At 45.6% G+C, this 23,472-nt stretch overlaps 1 protein-coding gene across 1 annotated transcript in view; it reads left to right on the forward strand.

Moving 5' to 3' along the window:
- The window catches only part of ppa1b (inorganic pyrophosphatase 1b), a 50,511-nt gene that overhangs the window by 14,534 nt on the left and 12,505 nt on the right, over positions 1-23,472 (forward strand). Inside the window, exons 3-9 of the mRNA XM_070874923.1 lie at positions 165-218; positions 6,057-6,176; positions 9,759-9,845; positions 10,634-10,760; positions 15,948-16,075; positions 19,063-19,148; positions 23,232-23,301. Of these exons, the coding sequence (XP_070731024.1) occupies positions 165-218; positions 6,057-6,176; positions 9,759-9,845; positions 10,634-10,760; positions 15,948-16,075; positions 19,063-19,148; positions 23,232-23,301 (672 nt within the window). The remainder of the gene's footprint in view (positions 1-164; positions 219-6,056; positions 6,177-9,758; positions 9,846-10,633; positions 10,761-15,947; positions 16,076-19,062; positions 19,149-23,231; positions 23,302-23,472) is intronic.

A 23,472-nucleotide genomic window follows, 5' to 3' on the forward strand; every position in this document is an offset into this window, starting at 1 on the left:
ATCCCATGTGGGGTGTGTGTGTGTGTGGGGGGTGTGTGTGTGTGGGGTGTGTGTGTGTGGGCGCTGAGGTGGAAAGACCTCCTGGGATGGATACAGTGGAGATACTGAGGTGATGAGCCATTGCATCGGTGCTCACGCATACTGACCTGTGCATTCTCTTGCAGGATGTGTTTAACATGGTTGTTGAGGTTCCTCGCTGGACCAATGCAAAGATGGAGGTAATTTCTTTCTTTTAGCCCAGGCGGCCTTGTGTATTAAAACACCTTTTTATTCCAAAATCTAACGACTTGTTTGCACTCAAAGCGTGGATCATTAAGGATTACTCAGAAATTGTTTTAAGAACTTAAGAATTAGGAGCAGCAGTAGGCCATTTGGCCTCTCGAACCTGCTCCGCCATTCAATGAGATCATGGCTATCTTCTATCTCAATTCCACTTTCCTGCGCTATCCCCATATCCCTTAATTCCCTTAATATCCAAAAATCTAGTGATCTCTGTCTTGAATACACTCAAAGACTGAGCCAATGTAGCCTTCTGGGGTAGAGAATTCCAAAGATTCACCACCCTCTGAATTAAGTTGTTGCTCCTCATCTCAGTCCTAAGTGGCCAACCCCTTATTCTGAGACTGTGACCCCCTGGTTTGAGACTCCTCAGCCAGAGGAAATATCCTCCCTGCATCTAACCTCTCAAGCCCTGTAAGAATTTTTAAATGTTTCAATGAGATCACCTCTCATTCATCTAAACTCGAGAGAATATAGTCTACTCAATCTCTCCTCCATAGGACAATCCCCCCACCCCACCAATCCTTCGTTGCACTCCCTCAATGGCAAGTATATCCTTCCTTGGGTAAGGAGACCAAAACTGTACACCGTATTCCAGGTGCGGTTTCACCAGGGCCCTATATAAAATTGCAGTAAGTCGTTTTTACTCTTGTACTCAAATCCTCTTGTAATAAAGGCCAACATACTATTTGCTTTCTTAATTGCTTGCTGTACCTGCATGTTAACTTTCAGTGATTCATGTACAAGGTCACCCAGGTCCCTCTGAACACCAACATTTCCCAATCTCTCACCATTTAAAAAATACTCTACTTTTCTATTTTTCCACATTATATTCCATTTGCCATGTTCTTGCCCCACTCAGTTAGCCTGTCTATACCCTCACAACTTACATTCCCACCCAGCGTTGTATCATCAGCAAACTTGGATATATTACATTTGGTCCCTTCATCTAACTCATTGATGTAGATTGTGAATAGCTGGGACCCAAGCACTGATCCTTGCGGCACCCCACTAGTTACAGCCTGCCAACCCGAAAATGACCTGTTTATTTCTGCTCTCTGTTTTCTGTCCATTAACCAATCCTCAAACCATGCTAGTGCATTACCCCCAATCCCATGAGCCCTAATTGTGTTTAATAACCTCGTGTGTGCCACCTTATCGAGTGCCTTCTAAAAATCCAAATACACCCCATCCATTACCCCCCACCTCCTCCCACCCCCTTACCTATTCTGTAAGTTACAATCTCAAACAGATTTGTCAAACATGATTTCCCTATCATAAATCCATGTTGACTCTGCCCAATCTTATTATTTTCTAAGTTCCCTGTTACCACGTCCTTAATAATAGATTCTAGCATTTTCCCTACTATTGATGTCAGGCTAACTGGTCTATAGTTTCCCATTTTCTCTCTACCTCCTTTCTCAAATAGAGGGGTTACATTAGCTACCTTCCAATCTGTGTGAATCATTGTAGAATCTATGGAATTTTGAAGATGACAACCAATGCATCCACTATCTCTATAGCCATCTCTTTCAAAACCTTAAGATGCAGGCCATCAGGTCCAGAGGATTTCTCAGCTTTCAGTCCCATTAATTTCTCCATTAATAGAATCATTGGGCCCAAGTTTCCACATGATTTGCACCTGATTTTTAGGAGCAACTGGTGGAGAACGGACTATCTTAGAAATCGCAATTCTCCACATTTTTTTTTCTGCAGTTCTAGTCAGTTAGAACAGTTCCACTTTGGAACAGAATTTTTTCTTCAAAAGAGGGCGTGTTCAGCCACTGATGCCTGATTTCAAAGTTTCCACAGTGAAAACGTACTCCAAACTAACTTAGAATGGAGCAAGTGAAGATTTTTGTAGAACTGAAAAAACCTGTTCTACACATTAAAAAAATCAGGTGCAGGTTACAAATTGGGCGTCCAGAACGAGGTGGGGGGGGGGGGGGGGAGGGAAGTCATTAAATTCTATAATAAATCCTTATTTATACTTCTACAAATATTATACAAATAAATCCAACCTGAATAAACATTTATAAGCAAAGAAAAGATTAAATAAACCATCTTCCTATCTGTGTGAAAGTGCTTCAGGCAGGCCTTTCGGGACCGAAGGCTGAACGGGCCGGCCCGAGACTTCGGGCAGGCACCAAATGGCGTCGGGTCGGGGTCGGGGTTAGAGAGAGAGAGAGAGAGAGAGAGAGAGAAAAAATACAGTCCGGGGGAGCAAGAGTCCGGTCGGGTCCAGTCGGCAGGGTGGGGGGGAGCGGGAATCGGGTCGGGTCCAGTGTGGGGAGCGGGTGTCGGGTCCTGTCCGGAGGCAGGGGGGGAGCGGTGTCTGGTCTGGTCGGGGGGGGGGGGGGGGGAGGGGGAGAGCGAGCAGGAGCTGGCCGTGGGAGGAGCCTTATTCACGCAGCCCCAGTGAGGCCATGCGGCCAGGGCTAGGGGCTGCATGCTTCGGGACCCTCCCACACAGTTTCGGCGCCTGGAGCTACTGCACTTGCGTGCCCACTGTAGCGCGCATGTGCAGAGGTCCCGGCACTGTTTTCAGCGCAGGGACCTGGCTCCGCCCCCCCCCACAGCTCGTGCTGGCTGCGCCGAGGGCCAGAGGACCTGCAGGGAGGTGGAGAATACCGAGGATTTTTTTAGGCGCACTTTGTGGCGCGAAAAACGGGCGTCCAGATTGGGACTGCGCCGTTCTAGGCGCGTGTGGAAACTTGGGCCCATAGAAAGTTACAGCACAGAAGGAGGCCATTTCGGCCCATCGTGTCCGCGCCGGCCGACCAAGAGCTATCCAGCCTAATCCTACTTTTCAGCTCTTAGTCCACAGCCCTGTAGGTTATGGCACTTTAAGTGCACATCCAAGTATTTTTTAAATGTGGTGAGGGTTTCTGCCTCTACCACCCTTTCAGGTAGTGAGTTCCAGACTCCCACTACCCTCTGGGTGAAGAAATTTCCCCTCTTATCTCGTCTAACCCTCTCCCCAATTGCTTTAAATCTATGTCTCCTTGTTGAACCCTCTGCTAAGAGAAACAGGTCCTTCCTATCCACTCTATCCAGTTCCCTCATAATTGTATGCACCTCAATCAGGTCTCCCCTCTGCCCCCGCTGTTCCAAAGAAAACAGATCCAGCATCTCCAATCTTTCCTCATAGCCAAAATTCTCCAGTCCGGGCAACATTCTTGTAAATCTTTGCACCCTTTTCAGTGCAATCCTATCTTTCCTGAATTGTGGTGACCAGAACTGCATGCAGTACTCCAGCTGCGGCCTTATCAGTGATTTATACAGTTCAAGCATAACCTCCTTGCTCTTGTATTCCATGCCTCGACTAATAAAGGCAAGTATTCCATATGCCGCCTTAATCACCTTATCGACCTGGCCTGCTACCTTTAAGCATCTGTGGACCTGCACTCTAAGGTCCCTTTGTTCCTCTACACTTTTCAGTATCGTACCATTTAATGTGTATTCCCTTGCCTTGTTAGACCTCCCCAAATGCATTACCTTACACTTACCTGGATTGAATTCCATTTGCCATTGTTCTGCCCACCTGACCAGTACATTGATATCTTCCTGCAATCTGTAGTTTTCTTCTTCATTATCAACCACAAAGCCTATTTTAATGTCATCTGCAAACTTCTTAATCACACCTCCAACATTCAGGTCCTAGTCATTGATATATACCACAAAAAGCAAGTGACCCAGCATTGAGCCCTGCGGAATCCCACTGGATACGGCCTTCCAGTCACAAAACACCCATCGACCATTACCCTTTGCTTCCTGCCAATTTTGGATCCAACTTGCCACTTTGCCCTGGATCTCATGGGCTTTTACTTTCGTGACCAGTCTGCCATGTGGGACCTTATCAAAAGCTTTGCTAAAATCCATATACACTACATTGACCCTCATTAACCCTCCTGGTTACCTCCTTGAAAAATTCAGTCAAGTTAGTCAGACACAATCTTCCCTTAAATCCATTCTGACTGTCCTTGATTTAATCCATGTCTTTCCAGTACTATTTTTTTTCCTAATACAAATTTTTTTCAGTTCCTCATTCTCACTAGACCCTTGGTACTTCACTATTTCCAGGAGGTTTTTGTGTCTTGTTCTGTGAAGGCAGGCACAAAGTATTTGTTTAATTTTTCTGCCATTTCCTTATTCCCCATTGTAATTTCTCCTGTCTCAGCCCACATTTATATTTTGCACATGTTTTCCTTTTTGCATACCTATAGAAGCTTTTATAGTCTGTTTTTTATGTCTCTCGCTAGTTTACTCATGTTCTATTTTCCCTTTATCAATTTCTTGGCCCCTGTTTGCTGAATTCTAAAATCCTTCCAATCCTCAGGCTTACTGCTCTTTTTGACAACATTATAAGCCTCTTCCTTTGATCGAATGCTATCTTTAACGTCTCTTGTTAGCCACGGTTGGACCATTTTTCCTGTGGGATTGTTGTGCCTTAAAGGAATGTAAATTATGTATTCATTCTTGAAATCCTAGCCATTGCTTGTCTACCGTCATACCTTTTAATGTAGCTTCCCAATCTACCTTAGCCAACTCTCCCCTCATACCTACGTGGCTTCCTTTGTTTAGATTTAGGACCCTAGTTTTGGATATAACTAAATCCTTTTCAAATTTAATGTAAAATTCTCTCATATTATGGTCACTCTTCTCTAAGGGTCCCTTTCCTGCAAGGTTATTAATTAACCCTTTCTCATTGCACAATACTAGGTCTAAAATAGCCTATTCTCTAGTTGGTTCCTCAACATACTGATCTAGAAAATCATCTTGTGTACAATCCATGAATTCTTCCTCCACAATTCTTACTGCATATTTGGTTTGCCCAGTCTATATATAGATTAAAGCCCCCCATGATTATTGTATTACCTTTGTTACATGCACCTCTGATTTCCTGATGTATACTGTGCCCTACATTACCACTACTGTTTGGGGGCCTATAAACAACTCCCACCAATATTTTTTGCTCTTTGCTGTTTCTTGGCTCCACCCAAACTGATTCTACTTCTTGATTTCCTGAGATAAGATGCTTTCTCTTTCCTGTCTTTACTATCAGGACTACCCCTCCTGCTTTTCCATTTTGCCTATCTTCTCTAAATGTTAAGTATCCTGGAATATTTAGTTCCCAAAATAATTTGAAATAATTTATTGATATAATTTATCTCTGCATCTTATTAGAAATTGTATACACCAATCTTTTCCATTACAAGTTTTATGCCCATATTTATAAAGGTGACATCCTCTGTACACTGAAGGCTGACGTATGGTCAACTTTCTCAGTTCTACATGACATAAGAAATAGGAGCAGGAGTAGGCCATACGGCCCCTCGAGCCTGCTCCGCCATTCAATAAGATCTTGGCTGATCTGATCATGGACTCGGCTCCACTTCCCTGCCTGCTCCCCATAACCCCTTATCCCCTTATCGCTCAAAAGTCTGTATCTTCGCCTTAAATATATTCAATGACCCAGCCCTATTGTTGCTTCTGGTGTGTTTTCTCCTTGTTCTCTCTCTCATTCGCCCTGTCTGCCCCTTTCACTCACCCCATCTCACTTGCGCTCTCTTGCGGGCCGCACACCCTCTGGGGAGTGGGGAGGGAACAGCTGGCGGGGGTGGGGGTGGGGGGGAGGTGAGGAGTGGAGCAAGATGCTAAGCTGGCTGCAGTTGGTGCCAGTACAGCAATGTGAAGGAATTGCAGGGGATGAACTTAGTCTAGATGCATTCTTTCAACAGGAATCTTTACTGAATTTTGTGATTCTATATTTTCAGATTGCAACAAAAGAGCCATTGAACCCGATCAAGCAAGACGTTAAGAAAGGGAAAATGCGATTTGTGGCAAATGTTTTTCCTCATAAGGGATATATTTGGAACTATGGGGCCCTTCCGCAGGTGAGTGTAGTGAAGGTGTTTGCTTTCTCCCTGGGTTGATCCCAATGACAAATGATGAAAACATTGACTTCTCACTTCTTGGAGGCCAGAATTTCAGAGATGGGCACTTTAAGGTAGACAGTGTGTTGCTGCAGACTGCCCACACTGACTTGAACCGATTTGGATTGTAGTTTTGGGACAGCGCTGTAAGAAAACACTAGTGGACTATGAGAGTAATATAGGCAGTTCACTGCTACTGAATGGTCATTTCAAAAAGCTGAAATGCTTTTGGATACTGAAAATATTGCTTTCTTTACATAAAAAAAAACTTCTCAGTGCAAATAAAGCTGCTGGTGTAATCACGGCCTGTGTTTGAGGCTTGTTTACTGGTAACTCTTCCACTACATAAGAACATAAGAAATAGGTGCAGGAGTAGGTCATTTGGCCCCTCGAGCCTGCTCCGCCATTTAATAAGATCATGGCTCATCTGATCTTGGGCTCAGCTCCACTTCCCTGCTCCCCATAACCCTTGACTCCCTTGTCGTTCAAAAATCTCTCTCTCTCCACTTTAAATATATTCAATGATCCAGCCTGCACAGCTCTCTGGGGCAGAGAATTCCACAGATGTACGACCCTCTGAGAGAAGAAATTCCTCCTCATCTCAGTTCTAAAAGGGCGACCCCTTATTCTTATACTATGCCCTCTAGTTCTAGATTCCCCCACGAGGGGAAACATCCTCTCTGCATCTACCTTGTCGAGTCCCCTCAGTATCTTTTATGTTTCAATAAGATTACCTCTCATTCTTCTTAACTCCAATGAGTATAGGCCCAATCTGCTCAACCTTTCTTCATAAGTCAACCCCTTCATCTCAGGAACCAACCTAGTGAACCTTTGCTGAACTGCCTCCAATGCAAGTATATCCCTCCTTAAATAAGACGACCAAAACTGTCTTGGTGTGATCTCACCAATACCCTGTACTGTTGTAGCAGGACTTCCCTGCTTTTATACTCCATCCCCTTTGCAATAAAGGCCAACATTCCATTTGCCTTCCTGATTGCTTGCTGTACCTGCAAACTAATATTTTGTGTTTCAACCACAAGGAGCCCCAGGTCCCTCAACTGCACTTTCCCACATTATACTCCATCTGCCAAATGTTTGTCCACTCACTTACCCTGTCTATATCCCTTTGCAAATTCTTTATGTCCTCCTCACAACTTGCTTTCCCACCCATCTTTGTATCATCAGCAAACTTGGCTACATTACACTTGGTCCCCTCATCCAAGTCATTAATATAGATTGTAAATAGTTGAGGCCCCTGCACCAATCCCTGTGGCACCCCACTAGTTACTGTTTGCCATCTGGAAAATGACCCGTTTATCCCGACTCTGTTTTCTGTTAATTAGCCAATCCTCTAACTATGCAAATATATTAACCCCAACCCCATGGGCTCTTATCTTGTGCAGTAAGCTTTTATGTGGCACCTTATCGAATGCCTTCTGGAAATCCAAATACACCACATCCACTGGTTCCCCTACAGCTGGTGTGAGCACGACCTGTGAGAGAGGCTGGTTTACTGGTGACTCTTATCACTACGGCTGATGAAATATATTTGCAATGTAGATCTAACTATGTAATAAAACAGAAATCATAGGGCTACTTCCTGGAATTCATTTTCTCTCTCCCTCAACTGCTGTTCTCACTGTTACAAGTTTGGATTTTTGTACAACAGTTATTTTCTTTCACCTGCGGAGTCCCCCACAGATCTGTCCAAGCCTCCTGGCACCCATTCATCTACAGTTGGTGTTGCTCACCATCTCACATGTGGAGCTAGCTTCCACATGCACACTGACTTCACCCAACTCTACCTCTTCTCAAACCAACTGTGTTGTCACACTGCTTGTCCGACGTCCAGTACTGGATGAGCTCCAATTTTCTCCAATTAAATATTAGGAAAACCAAAATCATTTTCCCTGCCACAAACTCTGTTCCCTAACCATCAACTCCAACCCTCTCCATGGCCAGTGTTTGAGGCTGAACCAGACTGTTAGCGAACTTGGTGTCGTATTTGACACCGAGATGAACTTCCGACCACACATCCACTTCTTCACCAAAACCACCTACTTCCACCTCCGTAACATCATCCGACTCCGCACCTGCCTCAGCTCATCTGCTGCTGAAAACCTCATCCATGCCTTTGTTACCTCCAGACTTAACTATTCCAACGCTCTCCTGGCCGGACTCCCACCTTGCACCCTCCATAAATTTGAGCTCATCCAAAGCACTGGTGCCTGTATCCTAACTCGCACCAAGTCCTGTTCACCCTTCACCCCTGTGCTCGCTGACCTACATTGGCTCTCAGTACAGCAACACCTCGATTTTAAAATATGCATTCTCGTGATCAAATCCCTCCATGTCTTCGCATCTTCCAATCTCTGTAATCTCCTTCACCATTACTACCCATATTGCTCCTTACACTCTGGCGCATCCTTCCTTTGCTCAAACATTGCCAGCCATTCCATCACCCAGCTAGGCTCCACACTTTGGCATTCTCTCTCTATCCCTCCATTGCCCTCTGTTACTTTGATCCTCCTTAAAACCCACCTCTTGAAGCACCATTTGGTCACTCCTTTGGCTCAACGTCCATTTTCCTTGCATGTTAGTGAAGTACTGTGGGGTGTTTGATTCAACGTTAAAGCTGCTGTATCAATGCAAGTGTAATTCACAAGTTTTTTAAATGGACCTTGCCCGTCATCAGAAGCGCTCTGCTTTTATTGATGGTTAGCTCTGTTTGGAGCTGTGTGAACTTGAGGATTTGCATTATTTGCAGAATCTGTTTACTTTGGATGTGTGCTAAAATTCCACTCAACTGGCAGAACATTGAACGCAGAACAGAACCTTTTACCTGTTCACTGGCAGTGATATGTACATCTTCTGCAACCTGAATGAGAAATTGTCACAAACTGAAAATGTAATTTTTGAGCAGTCTCTGATTTAAAATTATTCATGGTCCAAATAAGGAGTAACTAAAGTTCACTGCTTTGTGTTCCGGTTTTATCTCCTGCTTTGTCTCCTTATTTCAGAAAGGACTACAGAATTGATCCCAGAACTTAAAGGGGTTGGCGTATGAGGAAAGATTGATGACACTGGGGGGTCTCCTGTCTTAACTAGAAAAGACAGAAGGGATAGTGTTTAAATTGCTGGCGTGTTTGGATACATTGGTTCCTAATAAATTTTTCTGCTGTGTGCAGAATTTAGGCAGAAGAGGTAAAATGTAAAAAATAAATACAAAAGAAAATTGAAAATGCAGGCAAAACCATTTTACTAAAAGGGTGATTTTAGGAACAGATTAAGTGGGGTGGAGGGAGGAGTGTAACAAGAAACATTACTGGGTTTCGAGACTGGACTGGTTCTTGTCAACCAATGAGATTCAGGGTTATTTGACATGCATCACAGGAATACTGTGGAAAGGGGGGAATAGATGATCGGAATGGAATTCTGTGGGTGGGGGAGAGATGGGCCGACGGGAATATTGTGGATGGGGGGGATTAGATGGGCCAATGGTCCTCTGCTTGTAACTCTCACTCTGTGCTCTTGTTTCTATAGACTTGGGAGGACCCGGCTCACACAGATGAATCGACTGGATGTGGTGGAGACAATGATCCTATTGATGTATGTGAAATCGGAACCAAGGTACGGCAGATAGATACAGACTTATGTTCAACTAGAAACAGCCTTTGATTAAAATGTCATCACCATTTTTTTCACAGATGTGGCGAAAGTGCTTTCTTTCTAATTTGTTCTGTTCCTTCCCTTCCCCTTGAAGGTGCTGACTCATGAGCCGGGGATTGAGTTCCAGCAGTGTTAATGCCCCCTGACCATTCTTAAAGGTCATCCAATTTGTTGTGTGATGGGCTGTTTGACCATGGGAGCATCATAGTGGAGCTCTATCCTGTTCTTGGCTCATGCCCACACTTTAGGGTGGAGGTAATTGGATAGCAGTCAGAGACAGGAACTCGATTGGTTTATTAGTCCAGGGGCACGAATGCCAGTTGAATTTGTGCACTGGTTGATTTTGTCTATCAGCACAGACAGGGGCACTCTTGGTATGTAGGATTCACCAGCTGACAAGCAGTGTATTGAGCCAACATTTCCCAAGTGGTGAGAACGGAGGGACACATTCCTCTTCCTATTCTTTAGTTTGTGTGGGGAGTCTGGAATTCGATGTGATGTCCAGTGCACTCACATTTCAACATCTGTCCCTAAAATCAGTCAATCTTTAGGCCAAATTTTAACCTAGCCTGCCCAGGGGGGAATGGAGCGGGTGCTGTTTTTTTGGAGAATATGTTTGTGTTTTGTACAATCTGATTTTGTCTCTTCCAAGAATTCCTGTTGAAGTTTTGTTGCCTGCAGCATGGCAGCTGAATGGAAGTAGGAAAGAGTGGTTTTAATCTGATCTGTTGCCTCATTTCTGTGCTCAGGTGTGTTCAAGAGGAGAAGTTATCCAGGTAAAGGTTCTAGGGGCCCTGGCTTTGATCGATGAAGGTGAAACTGACTGGAAAATTATTGCAATAAATATTGAGGATCCTGAGGCAAATAACTTTAATGGTAAGTCTACACATACTGCTATCTGACTAACCCATATGAAGATGCTTGGTGAACTTATAATAATATACTATATGCATCCCAAAGGGCCTGGGAAGTGTAGCCAGATGTCCAGAAGGAGCTCACTGGACATCTAGACAAAGCGTCACACCCACTGGGTGTGTCTGGAAGGAGAGTCGCACCCACTGATTTTCCTCTCTAACCTAGAAATATTGTTGCATTTGTGGATTTTCATTTTTTACTCCCAATACTTTTGGTTCCGTTTCCATGGAGAGCTGTTGTGGGGGCAGGGAGACTGGTGCGAGGGTGGTGGGGAGGATCCCAGTGTATATCCAGTATGTATATTTAAAACACAAAATTCTCCATCAGTTAAACGTTCTAGCTAATTCCTGAACTGATTTCTGCAGGTCTGGCTGGACCTGTTGTTAGTAAGTTTGGAAAGATTGCTTTTGGTTTTGGTGTCCAGGTTACTTGTGTAGATCACACACAGTGCGACACTGCTCAACTCCTCCTTCAGTTTAACATTGCCCCTCTCGCCACCTGATGTTTTTAACATTCGTCCCTCAAACAAAACCAACAGAAGACAGATTAACTGGTTATTTCATTCACTGCTGTGTGTGAGATCTTGTGGAGATTGATTGATGCAATCATTTATGAAAAGTGAAGTGTTTTAGGTTCAGGCAGCATCTGTGCAGTGAGAAACAGAGCTAACGTTTCAGGTCGATGGCCTTTTGTAAGAACTGAAATGTTAACTCTTTCTCTCTCCACAGATGCTGCCTGACCTGACTATTTCCAGCATTTTCTGTTTTATTACAGATTTCCAGCATCCACAGTATTTTGCTTTTGTATTATGCTTTGTGTTTGTTTGATACTTTTACATATTACATAGAATATACAGCATGATGACAGGCCATTTAACCCAACTAGTCTGTTCTGGTGTTTGTACTCCTCCCATTGCATCTGCCTCATCTCAGCCTTTCAGCATATCTTTCTATTCCCTTTACTCTCATGTACTCGTCTAGTTTCCTTTTTGAATGCATCTAAGCTATTTGCCTCAACCACTTCTTGTGGTAGCGAGTTGCACATTCTAGCCGTTCTGTGAGTAAATAAATTTCTCCTTATTTCCCTGTTGGATTTATTATTAACTATCTTGTATTTATGGCCCATTGTTTTGTATTCTCCGACAACTGGAGGGGGGTCGCAGTATTGATTAAAGAAACAATTACAGCTGTGAGGAGGGATGTTATGTTAGAAGGATCACCATATGAGGCCACATTGGGTCGAATTGAAAAACAAAAAAAAGCTGATCACACTACTGGGAGTGTACTATAGACCCCCAAGCAGTCAGAGCGAGATAGAAGAGCAAATATGTAGGCAAATTTTTGAGAAGTGCAAAAACTATAGGGTAGTAATAGTAGGGAATTTCAACTACCCTAATATTAATTGGGATAAAGTTAGTGTGAAAGGTATAGAGGGTGCAGAATTCCTAAAATGTATTCAGGAGAACTTTTTTAGCCAGTATGGAGCACTGGAAGGGCGCAGTTCTGGACTTAGTTTTAGGAAATGAAGATGGGCAGGTAGAAGGCGTACCAGTGGGAGAACACTTTGGTGCTAGTAATCATAATTCAGTTAGATTTAGGATAGTTATGGAAAAGGACAGATTAAAAGTTTTCGATTGAGGAACAGCCAATTTTGCTAAGTTGCGAGGTGATTTAGCCATAGTGGACTGGAAACAGCTACTTGAAGATAAATCAATGTCAGAGCAGAGGCAGGCATTCAAGGAGAAGATCCTGAGGGTTCAGAGCAAGTATGTTCCCTTAAAGAAAAAGGGTGGGGCTAATAAATCTAGAGCTCCCTGGATGTCGAGGGACATACAGGGTAGGATAAAGAAAAAAAAGGGAGTTTTATGAGCGATACCGAGGGCTAAATACTGCAGAATCTCTAGAGGAGTATAGAAAGTGCAGGGTTGTAATTAAAAAGGAAATGAGGAAAGCAATGAGAGAGCATGAAAAACTTTTGCCAAGTAAAATCAAGGAAAATCCAAAGATGCTTTAAGACCTATTAGAGACCCTAAAGGTAATGTGGGTGTGGTTCTTAATAAATACTTTGCATCTGTTTTCAAAAAAGAGAGAGGTGATGCAGACATTGCAATCAGGGAGCAGGAGTGTGAATTATTAGATGAAATAAACATTGAGAGAAGTAGTAAGGGGTTTTGCAGCTTTGAAAGTGGATAAATCCCCAGGCCCAGATGAAATGTATCCCAGGCTGTTAAGAGATGCAAAAGAGGGAATAGCAGAGGCTCTCCATCATTTTCAGTCCTCTCTGGCTACAGGTGTGGTGCTAGAGGACTGGAGGACTGCTAATGCACCTTTGTTTAAAAAGGGAGAAAGGGATAGACCGAGTAATTACAGGCCAGTCAGCCTAACCTTGGTGGTGGGAAAAATTCTGAGGGACAGGATAAATCTTCATTTAGAAAGACACGGATTAATCAAGGACAGTCAGCACGGATTTGTTAAGGGAAGGTCGTGTCTGGCTAACTTGATTGAATTTTTTGAGGAGGTAACAAGGAGGGTCGATGAGGGTAGTGCGTTTGATGTAGTGTATATGGATTTTAGCAAGGCTTTGATAAGGTCCCACATGGCAGACTGGTCATGAAAATAAAAGCGCATTGGATCCAGGGCAAAGTGGCAAGTTGGATCCAAAATTGGCTGAGGCAGGAAGCAGAGGGTAATGGTTGATGGGTGTATTTGTGACTGGAAGGCTGTTTCCAGTGGGGTTCCGCAAGGTCCCTTGCTTTTTGTAGTATACATCAATGATTTAGACTTGTATTTAGGGGGTATGATTAAGAAGTTTGACGATGATACTAAAATTGGCTGTGTGATAATGAAGAAGAAAGCTGTAGACTTCAGGAAGATATCAATGAACTGGTCAGGTGGGCAGAACAGTAGCAAATGGAATTCAATCCGGAGAAGTGTGAGGTATTGCATTTGGGGAGGGAATACACATTAAATGGTAGGACACTGAGAAGTGTAGAGGAACAAAGGGACTTTGAAATGCATGTCCGAAGATTGCTGAAGGTAGCAAGCCAGGTAGATAAGGTGGTTAAGAAGGCAAATATTTGTATTCTATGCCTCGGCTAATAAAGGCAAGAGCAGGGAGGTTATGCTTGAACTGTATAAAACACTAGTTAGGCCACAGCTAGAGTACTGCGTGTCGTTCTGGTCACCACATTACAGGAAAGATGTGATTGCACTAGAGAGGATACAGGAGAGATTTACGAGGATGTTGCCTGGACTGGAAAATTTTAGCTATGAGGAAAGATTGGATAGGCTGGGTTTGTTTTCTTTGGAATGGAGGAGGCTGAGGAGACACCTTATTGAGGTATATAAAATTATGAGGGGGCTAGATAGAGTGGAAAGTGACGGACCTATTTCCCTGAGCAGAGGGGTCAAAAACCAGGGGGCATAGGTTTAGAGGGGATTTGAGGAGAAATTTCTTCACCCAGAGGGTGGTGGAGGTCTGGAACTCACTGCCTGAAAGGATGATAGAGGCAGAAACCCTCACTACATTTAAAAAGCACTTGGATGTGCACTTCAAGTGCCATAACCTACAGGGCTATGGACCTAGAGCAAGATAACTCATTGTTGGCCGGCGTGGTCTCCTACTGTGCTGTAAATTTATATGATTCTATGACTCCCCATTTACCGTGTTCAACCCATTCATAATTCTAAAGACCTCTAGCAGGTCTTCTTTAAGTCTTTTCTAAAAACAACCCAACCTGTTCAATCTTTCCTGATGGCATCAGAACTGAGAGATTACAGCTATCACTTTTGCACTTTCTCCAGTGCTTCTGTCCTTTTTATTGTATGGAGACCAGAACTGTGCACAGTACTCTAAGTGTAGCCTGACCAGGGTCCTATCGAAGTTTAACATAACTTCACTACTTTTGAATTTTACACCCTTAGAAATAAATCCCAGTGCTTAGTTAGAATTTGTAATAGCTTTGCTGACCTGCAATGCTGGTATTAATGATTTGTTCACCTGTATCCCTAGATCTCTTTGCTCTTCTACCCATACAGTTTCTTATTTTCTACAGTATAGGTGATATTTCTATTTTTCCTATCAGTGTTTCACCTCACAATTATCTATATTAAAAATCATTTGCCACTTAACTGCCCAGTCTGCAAGTTTTCGAATGTCTTCTGGTATGTTGCATTCTTAATGTTAGCTGTACCCTGCCAGCTTGGTTTCATCTGAAAATTTTGATGTGAGCAAAAGATCCTCTGGCCCATCTAGCCTGTCTCCTCACCCCACCCAAAAAAACAAATTTAAAACACTGGCCAATTTGCGGAGCAAGAATCTGGGAGAATCCTCTCCAACCCCCTTAGGTGATTGAAACTAGTCCAGGAGATCACTCTGACCTTGATTGATGTCATGCAGCACCTACCCCTTGTACTAGGTGATCTCCACCCCAGCCAGAAACAGGTCCAGCTCTGGCTGAATTCCTTCACGCGAATCAGTATTCACTGCACTAGCCGGTAGCCTGTTTCACAGGTCCACTATTCTCTGGGAAAAGAACAGGACTCTTGTGGCCCTCCTCGGCACCCTTTCCAAAGCCTCAAAATCACCTACCATGTGAGACCACCAAAACTGGACACAGTATTCCAAGTGAGGCCTGACCTAGAACAAAATGGTATGCTTTGCCTTATAGTCAATTGTCCTATAAATGCACCCTATTTGCTCTCTCTATCTCTTCACGGCATTGCTCATAAACCTTTTAGAAATTGATGAACGAGCGTGCCCAGATATCTTTCTTCACTGGCTGTAGGTCTTTTCTCTAAAGGGTGTATTAATGTTGAGCGTTCATCCTGCCCACATGCATGACACTGCACTTTCCTAAGTTAAACATCATTTGCCAGTCATTAGCCCAATCCCAGCCTGTAGGTAGTCAAGCATCCTCTACAGTCCTGACTCTCTCTCAAATCTTGCTATCATCTGCAAACTTGCAGATCATTCCCCCAACACCGACATCAAGATCATTAATAAAAATAGTAAAGAGCAACGTCTCTTTATAGGAGATGTTTTGTCATTTATTTGAATGTTCAACACTTGACGTATTTTTGTCGTGATCATGCGAAGCCTAAAAATCCACCCAACTTGCCAGTGTTTTTGATTTTTCTCCGCCATTAGATATTGATGATGTGAGACGGCTGAAGCCAGGGTATCTGGAGGCCTCTGTTGACTGGTTCAAACGATACAAGGTGCCCGATGGAAAACCTGAAAACAAGTTTGCGTTCAACAGTGAATTCAAGGATAAGGTATCGTGACGTGAAGCATTCGGTCAATAAAAGCTCCTTTTCACCAAGCCCTGAATGAGAGCAGTGTTTCCAACAGGGCTCCAATACTGACATTGCAAATTATTTGCATGACAACGTGCATTCATGCAGTGCCTTCAACATAATAAAATGTTGCAGGCCTCTGAGAGAAGGCACAGATTTGGGACGGGGGGGGGGGGGGGGGGGGGGGAAAGGAGGTGGAGGTAGGATTTGGGATGGGGAGTGGGGGAGAGGATTTGGGATGGCGGGGGGCGAGGGAGGAGGTGGAGAGAGGATTTGGGACCGAGGGAGTGCAGTGAAGGTTCACCAGACTGATTCCCAGGATGGCAGGATTGACATATGAGGATAGGCTGGTATTCACTGGAATTTAGAAGAATGAAAGGGAATTCAGAGAAACATATAAAAGTCTGACGGGATTGGACAGGTTAGATGCAGGAAGAATGTTCCCGATGTTGGGGAAGTCCAGAACCGGGGGTCACAGTCTAAGGATAAGGGGTAAACCATTTAGGACCGAGATGAGAATCTTCTCCACTCAGACTGGTGAACCTGTGGAATTCCCTACCACTGAAAGTTGTTGAGACAAGTTCATTAGATATATTCAAAAGAGAGTTCGATATGGCTCTTACAGCTAAAGGGATCAAGGGGTATGGAGAGAAAGCAGGAATGGGGTTCTGAAGTTGCATGATCAGACATGATATTGAAAGGCCGAATGGCACCTATTTTCTATGTTTCTATACCATGTGCACGAGTCCGTAGAGGGAAGTGACCGGGTCCCAGGAGAGGCGTGAACCTGGGGCCCAGGAGAGGCGAGGGCCCAGGTGTAGCACAGGCTCAGTCTGTGCAGCGCTCGGTCTGTGCACCAGAGCTGGTCTCCAGTTAGTCTTGGGTAATTCTTGCCACTGAACCAAGACTTAGCTCTGTCAAGCCCGTGTGGTGGCTGGTGTGGAACGGACACCACACGTTAAAAAAATCCAAGCACAGATATCTTCAATCCTTCCCGATGTAGTTCGGGATCTGGAATATTAGGTTCTTCATTGAAACACCTGTGAACTCATATCTTTTTGGCGTGAAAGCAAGTGATCCTCGATTTGAGGGCCTGTCTATTATGATGATGATGATGTGAAGACAGAACCAAAATATTTGTTCAATTGGTCTGCCATTTCTTTGTTCCCCATTATAAATTCACCTGATTCTGATCGCAGGGGACCTACATTTGTCTTCACTAATCTTTTTCTCTTCACATATCTATAGAAGCTTTTGCAGTCAGTTTTCACTGCAAGCTTCCTCTCATACTCTATTTTCCCTCTCCTAATTAAACCCTTTGTCCTCTGCTGAATTCTACATTTCTCCCAGTCTTCAGGTTCGCTGCTTTTTCTGGCCAATTTATTTGTCTCTTCCTTGGATTTAACAGTATACATCTCTTTCCCCTCGCGCCCGCCCCCCCCATCCGTCTCCGCACCCTCCGTCTCCCCCTCCCCCCTCCATCTGTCGTCTCCCCCTCCCCCCCTCCATCTGTCGTCTCCCCCTCCCCCCTCCATCTGTCGTCTCCCCCTCCCCCCTCCATCTGTCGTCTCCCCCTCCCCCCCTCCATCTGTCGTCTCCCCCTCCCCCCCTCCATCTGTCGTCTCCCCCTCCCCCCCTCCATCTGTCGTCTCCCCCTCCCCCCCTCCATCTGTCGTCTCCCCCTCCCCCCCTCCATCTGTCGTCTCCCCCTCCCCCCCTCCATCTGTCGTCTCCCCCTCCCCCCCTCCATCTGTCGTCTCCCCCTCCCCCCCTCCATCTGTCGTCTCCCCCTCCCCCCCTCCATCTGTCGTCTCCCCCTCCCCCCCTCCATCTGTCGTCTCCCCCTCCCCCCCTCCATCTGTCGTCTCCCCCTCCCCCCCTCCATCTGTCGTCTCCCCCTCCCCCCCTCCATCTGTCGTCTCCCCCTCCCCCCCTCCATCTGTCGTCTCCCCCTCCCCCCCTCCATCTGTCGTCTCCCCCTCCCCCCCTCCATCTGTCGTCTCCCCCTCCCCCCCTCCATCTGTCGTCTCCCCCTCCCCCCCTCCATCTGTCGTCTCCCCCTCCCCCCCTCCATCTGTCGTCTCCCCTCCCCCCCTCCATCTGTCGTCTCCCCCTCCCCCCCTCCATCTGTCGTCTCCCCCTCCCCCCCTCCATCTGTCGTCTCCCCCTCCCCCCCTCCATCTGTCGTCTCCCCCTCCCCCCCTCCATCTGTCGTCTCCCCCTCCCCCCCTCCATCTGTCGTCTCCCCTCCCCCCCTCCATCTGTCGTCTCCCCCTCCCCCCCTCCATCTGTCGTCTCCCCCTCCCCCCCTCCATCTGTCGTCTCCCCCTCCCCCCCTCCATCTGTCGTCTCCCCCTCCCCCCCTCCATCTGTCGTCTCCCCCTCCCCCCCCTCCATCTGTCGTCTCCCCCTCCCCCCCCTCCATCTGTCGTCTCCCCCTCCCCCCCCTCCATCTGTCGTCTCCCCCTCCCCCCCTCCATCTGTCGTCTCCCCCTCCCCCCCTCCATCTGTCGTCTCCCCCTCCCCCCTCCATCTGTCGTCTCCCCCTCCCCCCCTCCATCTGTCGTCTCCCCCTCCCCCCCTCCATCTGTCGTCTCCCCCCTCCCCCCCCCTCCATCTGTCGTCTCCCCCTCTCCCCCCCCCCCCCCCCCATCTGTCGTCTTCCCCCTCCCTCCCCCCCCCCCCCCCCCATCCCCGCCCAACCTCGTCATCTAATTTGTGCTTCTGAACGTTAATGCCTACTTTAATATTTTTCATCCCTGGCTCAGATTCCCTGGCCTTTGGAGATGGGCGCAGTTCTCTTGTGCTCCAACGTTAACTCCTCGGGCTCTCTCTGCTCGTGGAAAATATTTTTTTTGCCTGTTTTCTGTATTCTATCTTCCTGGGGATTGTTCTTTTATTAACATTTGACTTGACTTTTTAAGCAGGTTTGTTGAAGTGTAATAACAGAGATTCACTTCCTTTAGGACTTTGCCATACGTGTCATCAAAAGCACGCATGCTTTTTGGAACGCTCTGGTAACAAAGAAACACTCGACAGGAGAAATAAACTGGTAGGTATGAGAATGGCAAGGCCATTGGATTGTGGAGAAGAGAAGTTTGATGGAAGGGAAATAGTTGATTTACATGGCTTTGCTTGCATCGTCTCAAAGCATCTTTACAGTGAATTGCTAGTTGGAATTTAATGTTATGTCGGCAAATGTAAAAATGGTTGTGCACCAGAAATTGGAGAAATTTTTCTTTAATATACTAGCGAATGTCCAGTGATGATTATGCTGGATGTTGGGGGAGTGGGTAGTAACACAGAAATCTATAACGCAGAAGGAGGCCATTTCGGCCCACCATGTCCTCGTCGGCCGACAGAGCCGCACAGTCCTCGGTCAGCAGCCCTGAAGGTTACATATAAACCTATGAACAATGGCCGAAAGGCAAAGAGCACCCAGCCCAACCAATCTGCCCCATACAACTGTGACACCCCTTATACTGAACCATTCTCCGCTTCACCCCAACCGGAGTCATGTGATCTCCTGAGTAAGGCAAAAAAACAGATTAAAAACCCAGGCCAATTGAGGGAAAAATCTGGGAAAATTCTTCTCCGACCAATCCAGGTGATCAAAACTAGTCTAAGAGATCACCCTGGCTGTATTCGATTCCCTGCAGTACTTACCATTGTATCAATGCCAGCCAACAAGAGGTTATCCAGTCTAAGCTCACTTACCAGCTCTAGGTCTGTAACCCTGCAGGTTACGGCACTTCAAGTGCCCATCCAAGCACCTTTTAAATGTGGTGAGGGTTTCTGCATCTACCACTCTTCCAGGCAGTGAGTTCCAGACCCCCACAACACTCTGCGTGAAGAAGCTGCTCCTCAAATCCCCTCTAAACCTTCCATCTACCACCTTAAAACTATGCCCCCTCATAATTGACCCTTCCACGAAGGGAAATAGGCCCTTGCTAGCCACTATATCCAGGCCTCTCAAAATTTTATACACCTCAATGAGGTCTCTTCTCAGCCTCCTCTGTTCCAAGGAGAACAAACCCAGCCTGTCCTCATAGCTAAGATTCTCCATTCCAGGCAGTGTCCTAGTAAATCTCCTCTGCATCCTCTCTAGTGCAATCACGTTCTTCCTATAATACGGTGACCAGAACGGCATGCAGTATTCCAGCTGTGGCCTAACCAGAGTATTATACACTTTAAGCATCACCTCCCTGCTCTTGTGTTCTTTATTGCCTTGGCCAATAAAGGCAAGCATTCCTTCTTAACCACCTTATCCACCTGGCCGCCTACTTTCAGGGATTTCAAGGTCCCTTTGTTCATCTACACCACTTCTAACCACACAGCCAATTTTAGTGTCATCTGCAAACTTCTTAATCATATTCCCATTGGAATTCAGAAGAATGAGAGGTGATCTTACCAAAACGTATAAGATTATGAGGGGTCTTGACGAAGTGGATGCAGAGAGGATGTTTCCACTGATGGGGGAGACCAGAACTAGGGAGCATGATCTTAGAATAAGGGGCCGCCCATTTAAAACTGAGATGAGGAGGAATTTCTTCTCTCAGGATTGTAAATCTGTGGAATTCGCTGCCTCAGAGAGCAGTGGAAGCTGGGTCATTGAATAAATTTAAGCCAGAGATAGACAGTTTCTAAACCAATAAAGGGTTACAGAGAGCGGGCAGGGAAGTGGACCTGAGTCCATGATCGGATCAGCCATGATCGTATTAAATGACGGAGCAGGCTCGAGGGGCCGTATGGCCTATTCCTGCACCTATTTCTTATATTATACGTGTATACCCAGTTCTACCTCACCACCAAAGCAAAATACTGCGGATGCTGGAAATCTGAAATAAAAACAGAAAATGCTGGAAATACTCCGCAGGTCAAGCAGTATCTCTGAAGAGAAAAACTTTTCCGGTTGATGATCTTTCACCAGACTGGAAAGGGTTAGATCTGTAACAGGTTTAAAGCAAGTACAGAGGGAGGGAAGAGCAAAATGATAAAAAGGATGATAGTGCAAGGCAGAAGTGGCGTGGTAATGGGACAGGTAAAGAAACAACTGATGGGTCTGGAGGGTGAAAATGGCAACAGCAGAATCATTACCAACAGCTGCTGTCCTAAAAAAGTGGTTATGGTCTGAAATTGTTGAACTCAATGTTGAATCTGGAAGGTTCTAAAATGCCTAATCAAAAGAGGAGGTGCTGTTCCTCGAGCTTCCGTTCAGCATTGTTAGAACAGTGTAGGAAGCCAAGGACAGAATGGCAGTGGGGTGGAGAATTAAAATGGCAACCAACCAGAAGCTCGGTTCAGCTTGCAGACTGAGCGATCTGCAAAGCGACCATTCAAATCTGCACTTGGTATCCCCAATGTAGAGGAGAAGGACCAGGAAACTGGAAACTTAAAGTGGCAGAGGGCGTCGGAAGAGTAGGTCGCAAGTGACTGGATAAGGAAGAACAAATAGAATCAAGATAGGAAGAAATCAGTTCTGTGGGGGCAAGAACAGGCTGAAACGATAAGTCTATCTGCAATCCTGTTTGTGGATCTTCAGAAGGAGGTAGAAGCAGGGTTGGGGGATTATGAGGTTGGAGGCCATGGAGGGAAGATCTCCTCTAGACCCATCTTTTGTTCCTTTACTTGTGCCTTTACTGCCCCCTTTTGCCTTGCTCCTTCAACCGTTTTGTCATTTAATCTCTCCTGCCTTCCACCTTATCATTTTTTCTTCCCTGCCCCTACACTTGCTTAAAACCGATTTAACTTTTTCCAGTTCTGACAAAAGGTCATCGACCTGAAACATTAACTCTGTTTCTCGCTCCACAGATGCTGTGACCTGCTGAGTATTCCAGCATTCTGTTTTCATTTTTACCTCACCATCTCCTCTCTTGACCCCTTCACTGCCTCTGCTTTCAGAATGCTTGTCCGACTACCAGTCCTGGATGATCCATAATTTCTTCCAGTTGAAATTTCCTCCACATTGAAACCATTGTCTTTGATCCCTGCCACAGGCTCCATTCCCTTGTCATTGATACCATTGTCCTCTCTGGCCACTGTCTCAGGTTGAACCAGACTCTGATCTCGGCAGCCTATTTGACCCGGAGCTGAGATTCCGACCACATACTCTCTCCATCACCAAGACCATCTATTTCCACCTCCATAACATCACCCATCTCCACCCCTGCCTCTGCTCATCTGCTGCCGAAACCCTCATCCATGCCTTTGTTACCTCTCGACTTGACTATTCCACTGCTCTCCTGGCCAGCCTCCCACCTTCCATAAACTTGAGCTCATCTAAAACTCTGCTGCCTATACCTAACTCACACCCATCGCCTCTGTGCTTGCTGACCTACATTGGTTCCTGGTCTGGCAACCTAGAATTCTCATCCTATTCATATCCCTCCATGGCCTTGCCTCTCCCTATCTTTGTAACCTCCTCTGGCCCTACAACCCTCTCCCTCAAACTCTCCATTCCTTTGACCCTGGTCTCTTGTGCATCCCCTCTCCCTTCACCCCATCGTTGGCACCTGTTTCTTTAACTGCCTCGGCTCCATTCTCTGAAATCCCTCCTTGAATCCCTCTGCCTCCCCACCTCACTCTCCTCCTTGAGGACCCTCCCAAAAACACACTTTGACCATTTAGTCACTCCTCTGCATATCTCCTCCATTATCATGACAGCCGTTGGGGTATTGAAGTTGCATAATCAGCCATGAACTCATTGAATGGTGGTGCAGGCTCAAAGGGCTGAGTGGCCTACTCCTGCACCTATTTTCTATGTTTCTATGTCTGATTTCTGTCTCTGTGAAGCACCTTGGGACTTTTCTTGCATTAAAGCCTCTTCATCAATGCAAGTTGTTTCTGTTAAGTTATAATGGAAAAAGTTGACACTGCAATTTGTCAGATTATAGCTGGCTATAGATTGGTTACATATCTGAACCAATCGGGTGCAGTCATGGAAAAACAATTGCACATTTTCAAGTGTGCATTGAGGAATGTGAGCTCAAGGCAAGATTTTTAGTTCTAATGGATATGGGCAAATTCATGCATTTCTCAACAAACTACAACCCACATTATTGAGAAATAACTGCTCAGACCATCGATAATTCTAGACTTCAGTTTTACTGAAACACGGTTTTGCTTCTCTCCTCAGTACAAACACTACAGTATCGAGTAGCCCATTCCTGTGCTCTGAAACAGATGCTAAAGCTATTGTAGAAGCAGTAAGTATGCTGATCACTTGTCTGAGATTGCTGTGGACTGTTGGGGGATCTAATGTGCTCTGCCTTGGGTACATGCAGCACATCTTGGTTCGTTCTTGTAATTGGTCATGCCTGTGGTGTTTCTAATTTGTATTTTAGTCTGATTACCAATTTGAAATGTCCTGGACCACT

Source organism: Pristiophorus japonicus, chromosome 3 (genome assembly GCF_044704955.1).
Source record: "Pristiophorus japonicus isolate sPriJap1 chromosome 3, sPriJap1.hap1, whole genome shotgun sequence".
NCBI classification, from domain to species: domain Eukaryota; kingdom Metazoa; phylum Chordata; class Chondrichthyes; family Pristiophoridae; genus Pristiophorus; species Pristiophorus japonicus.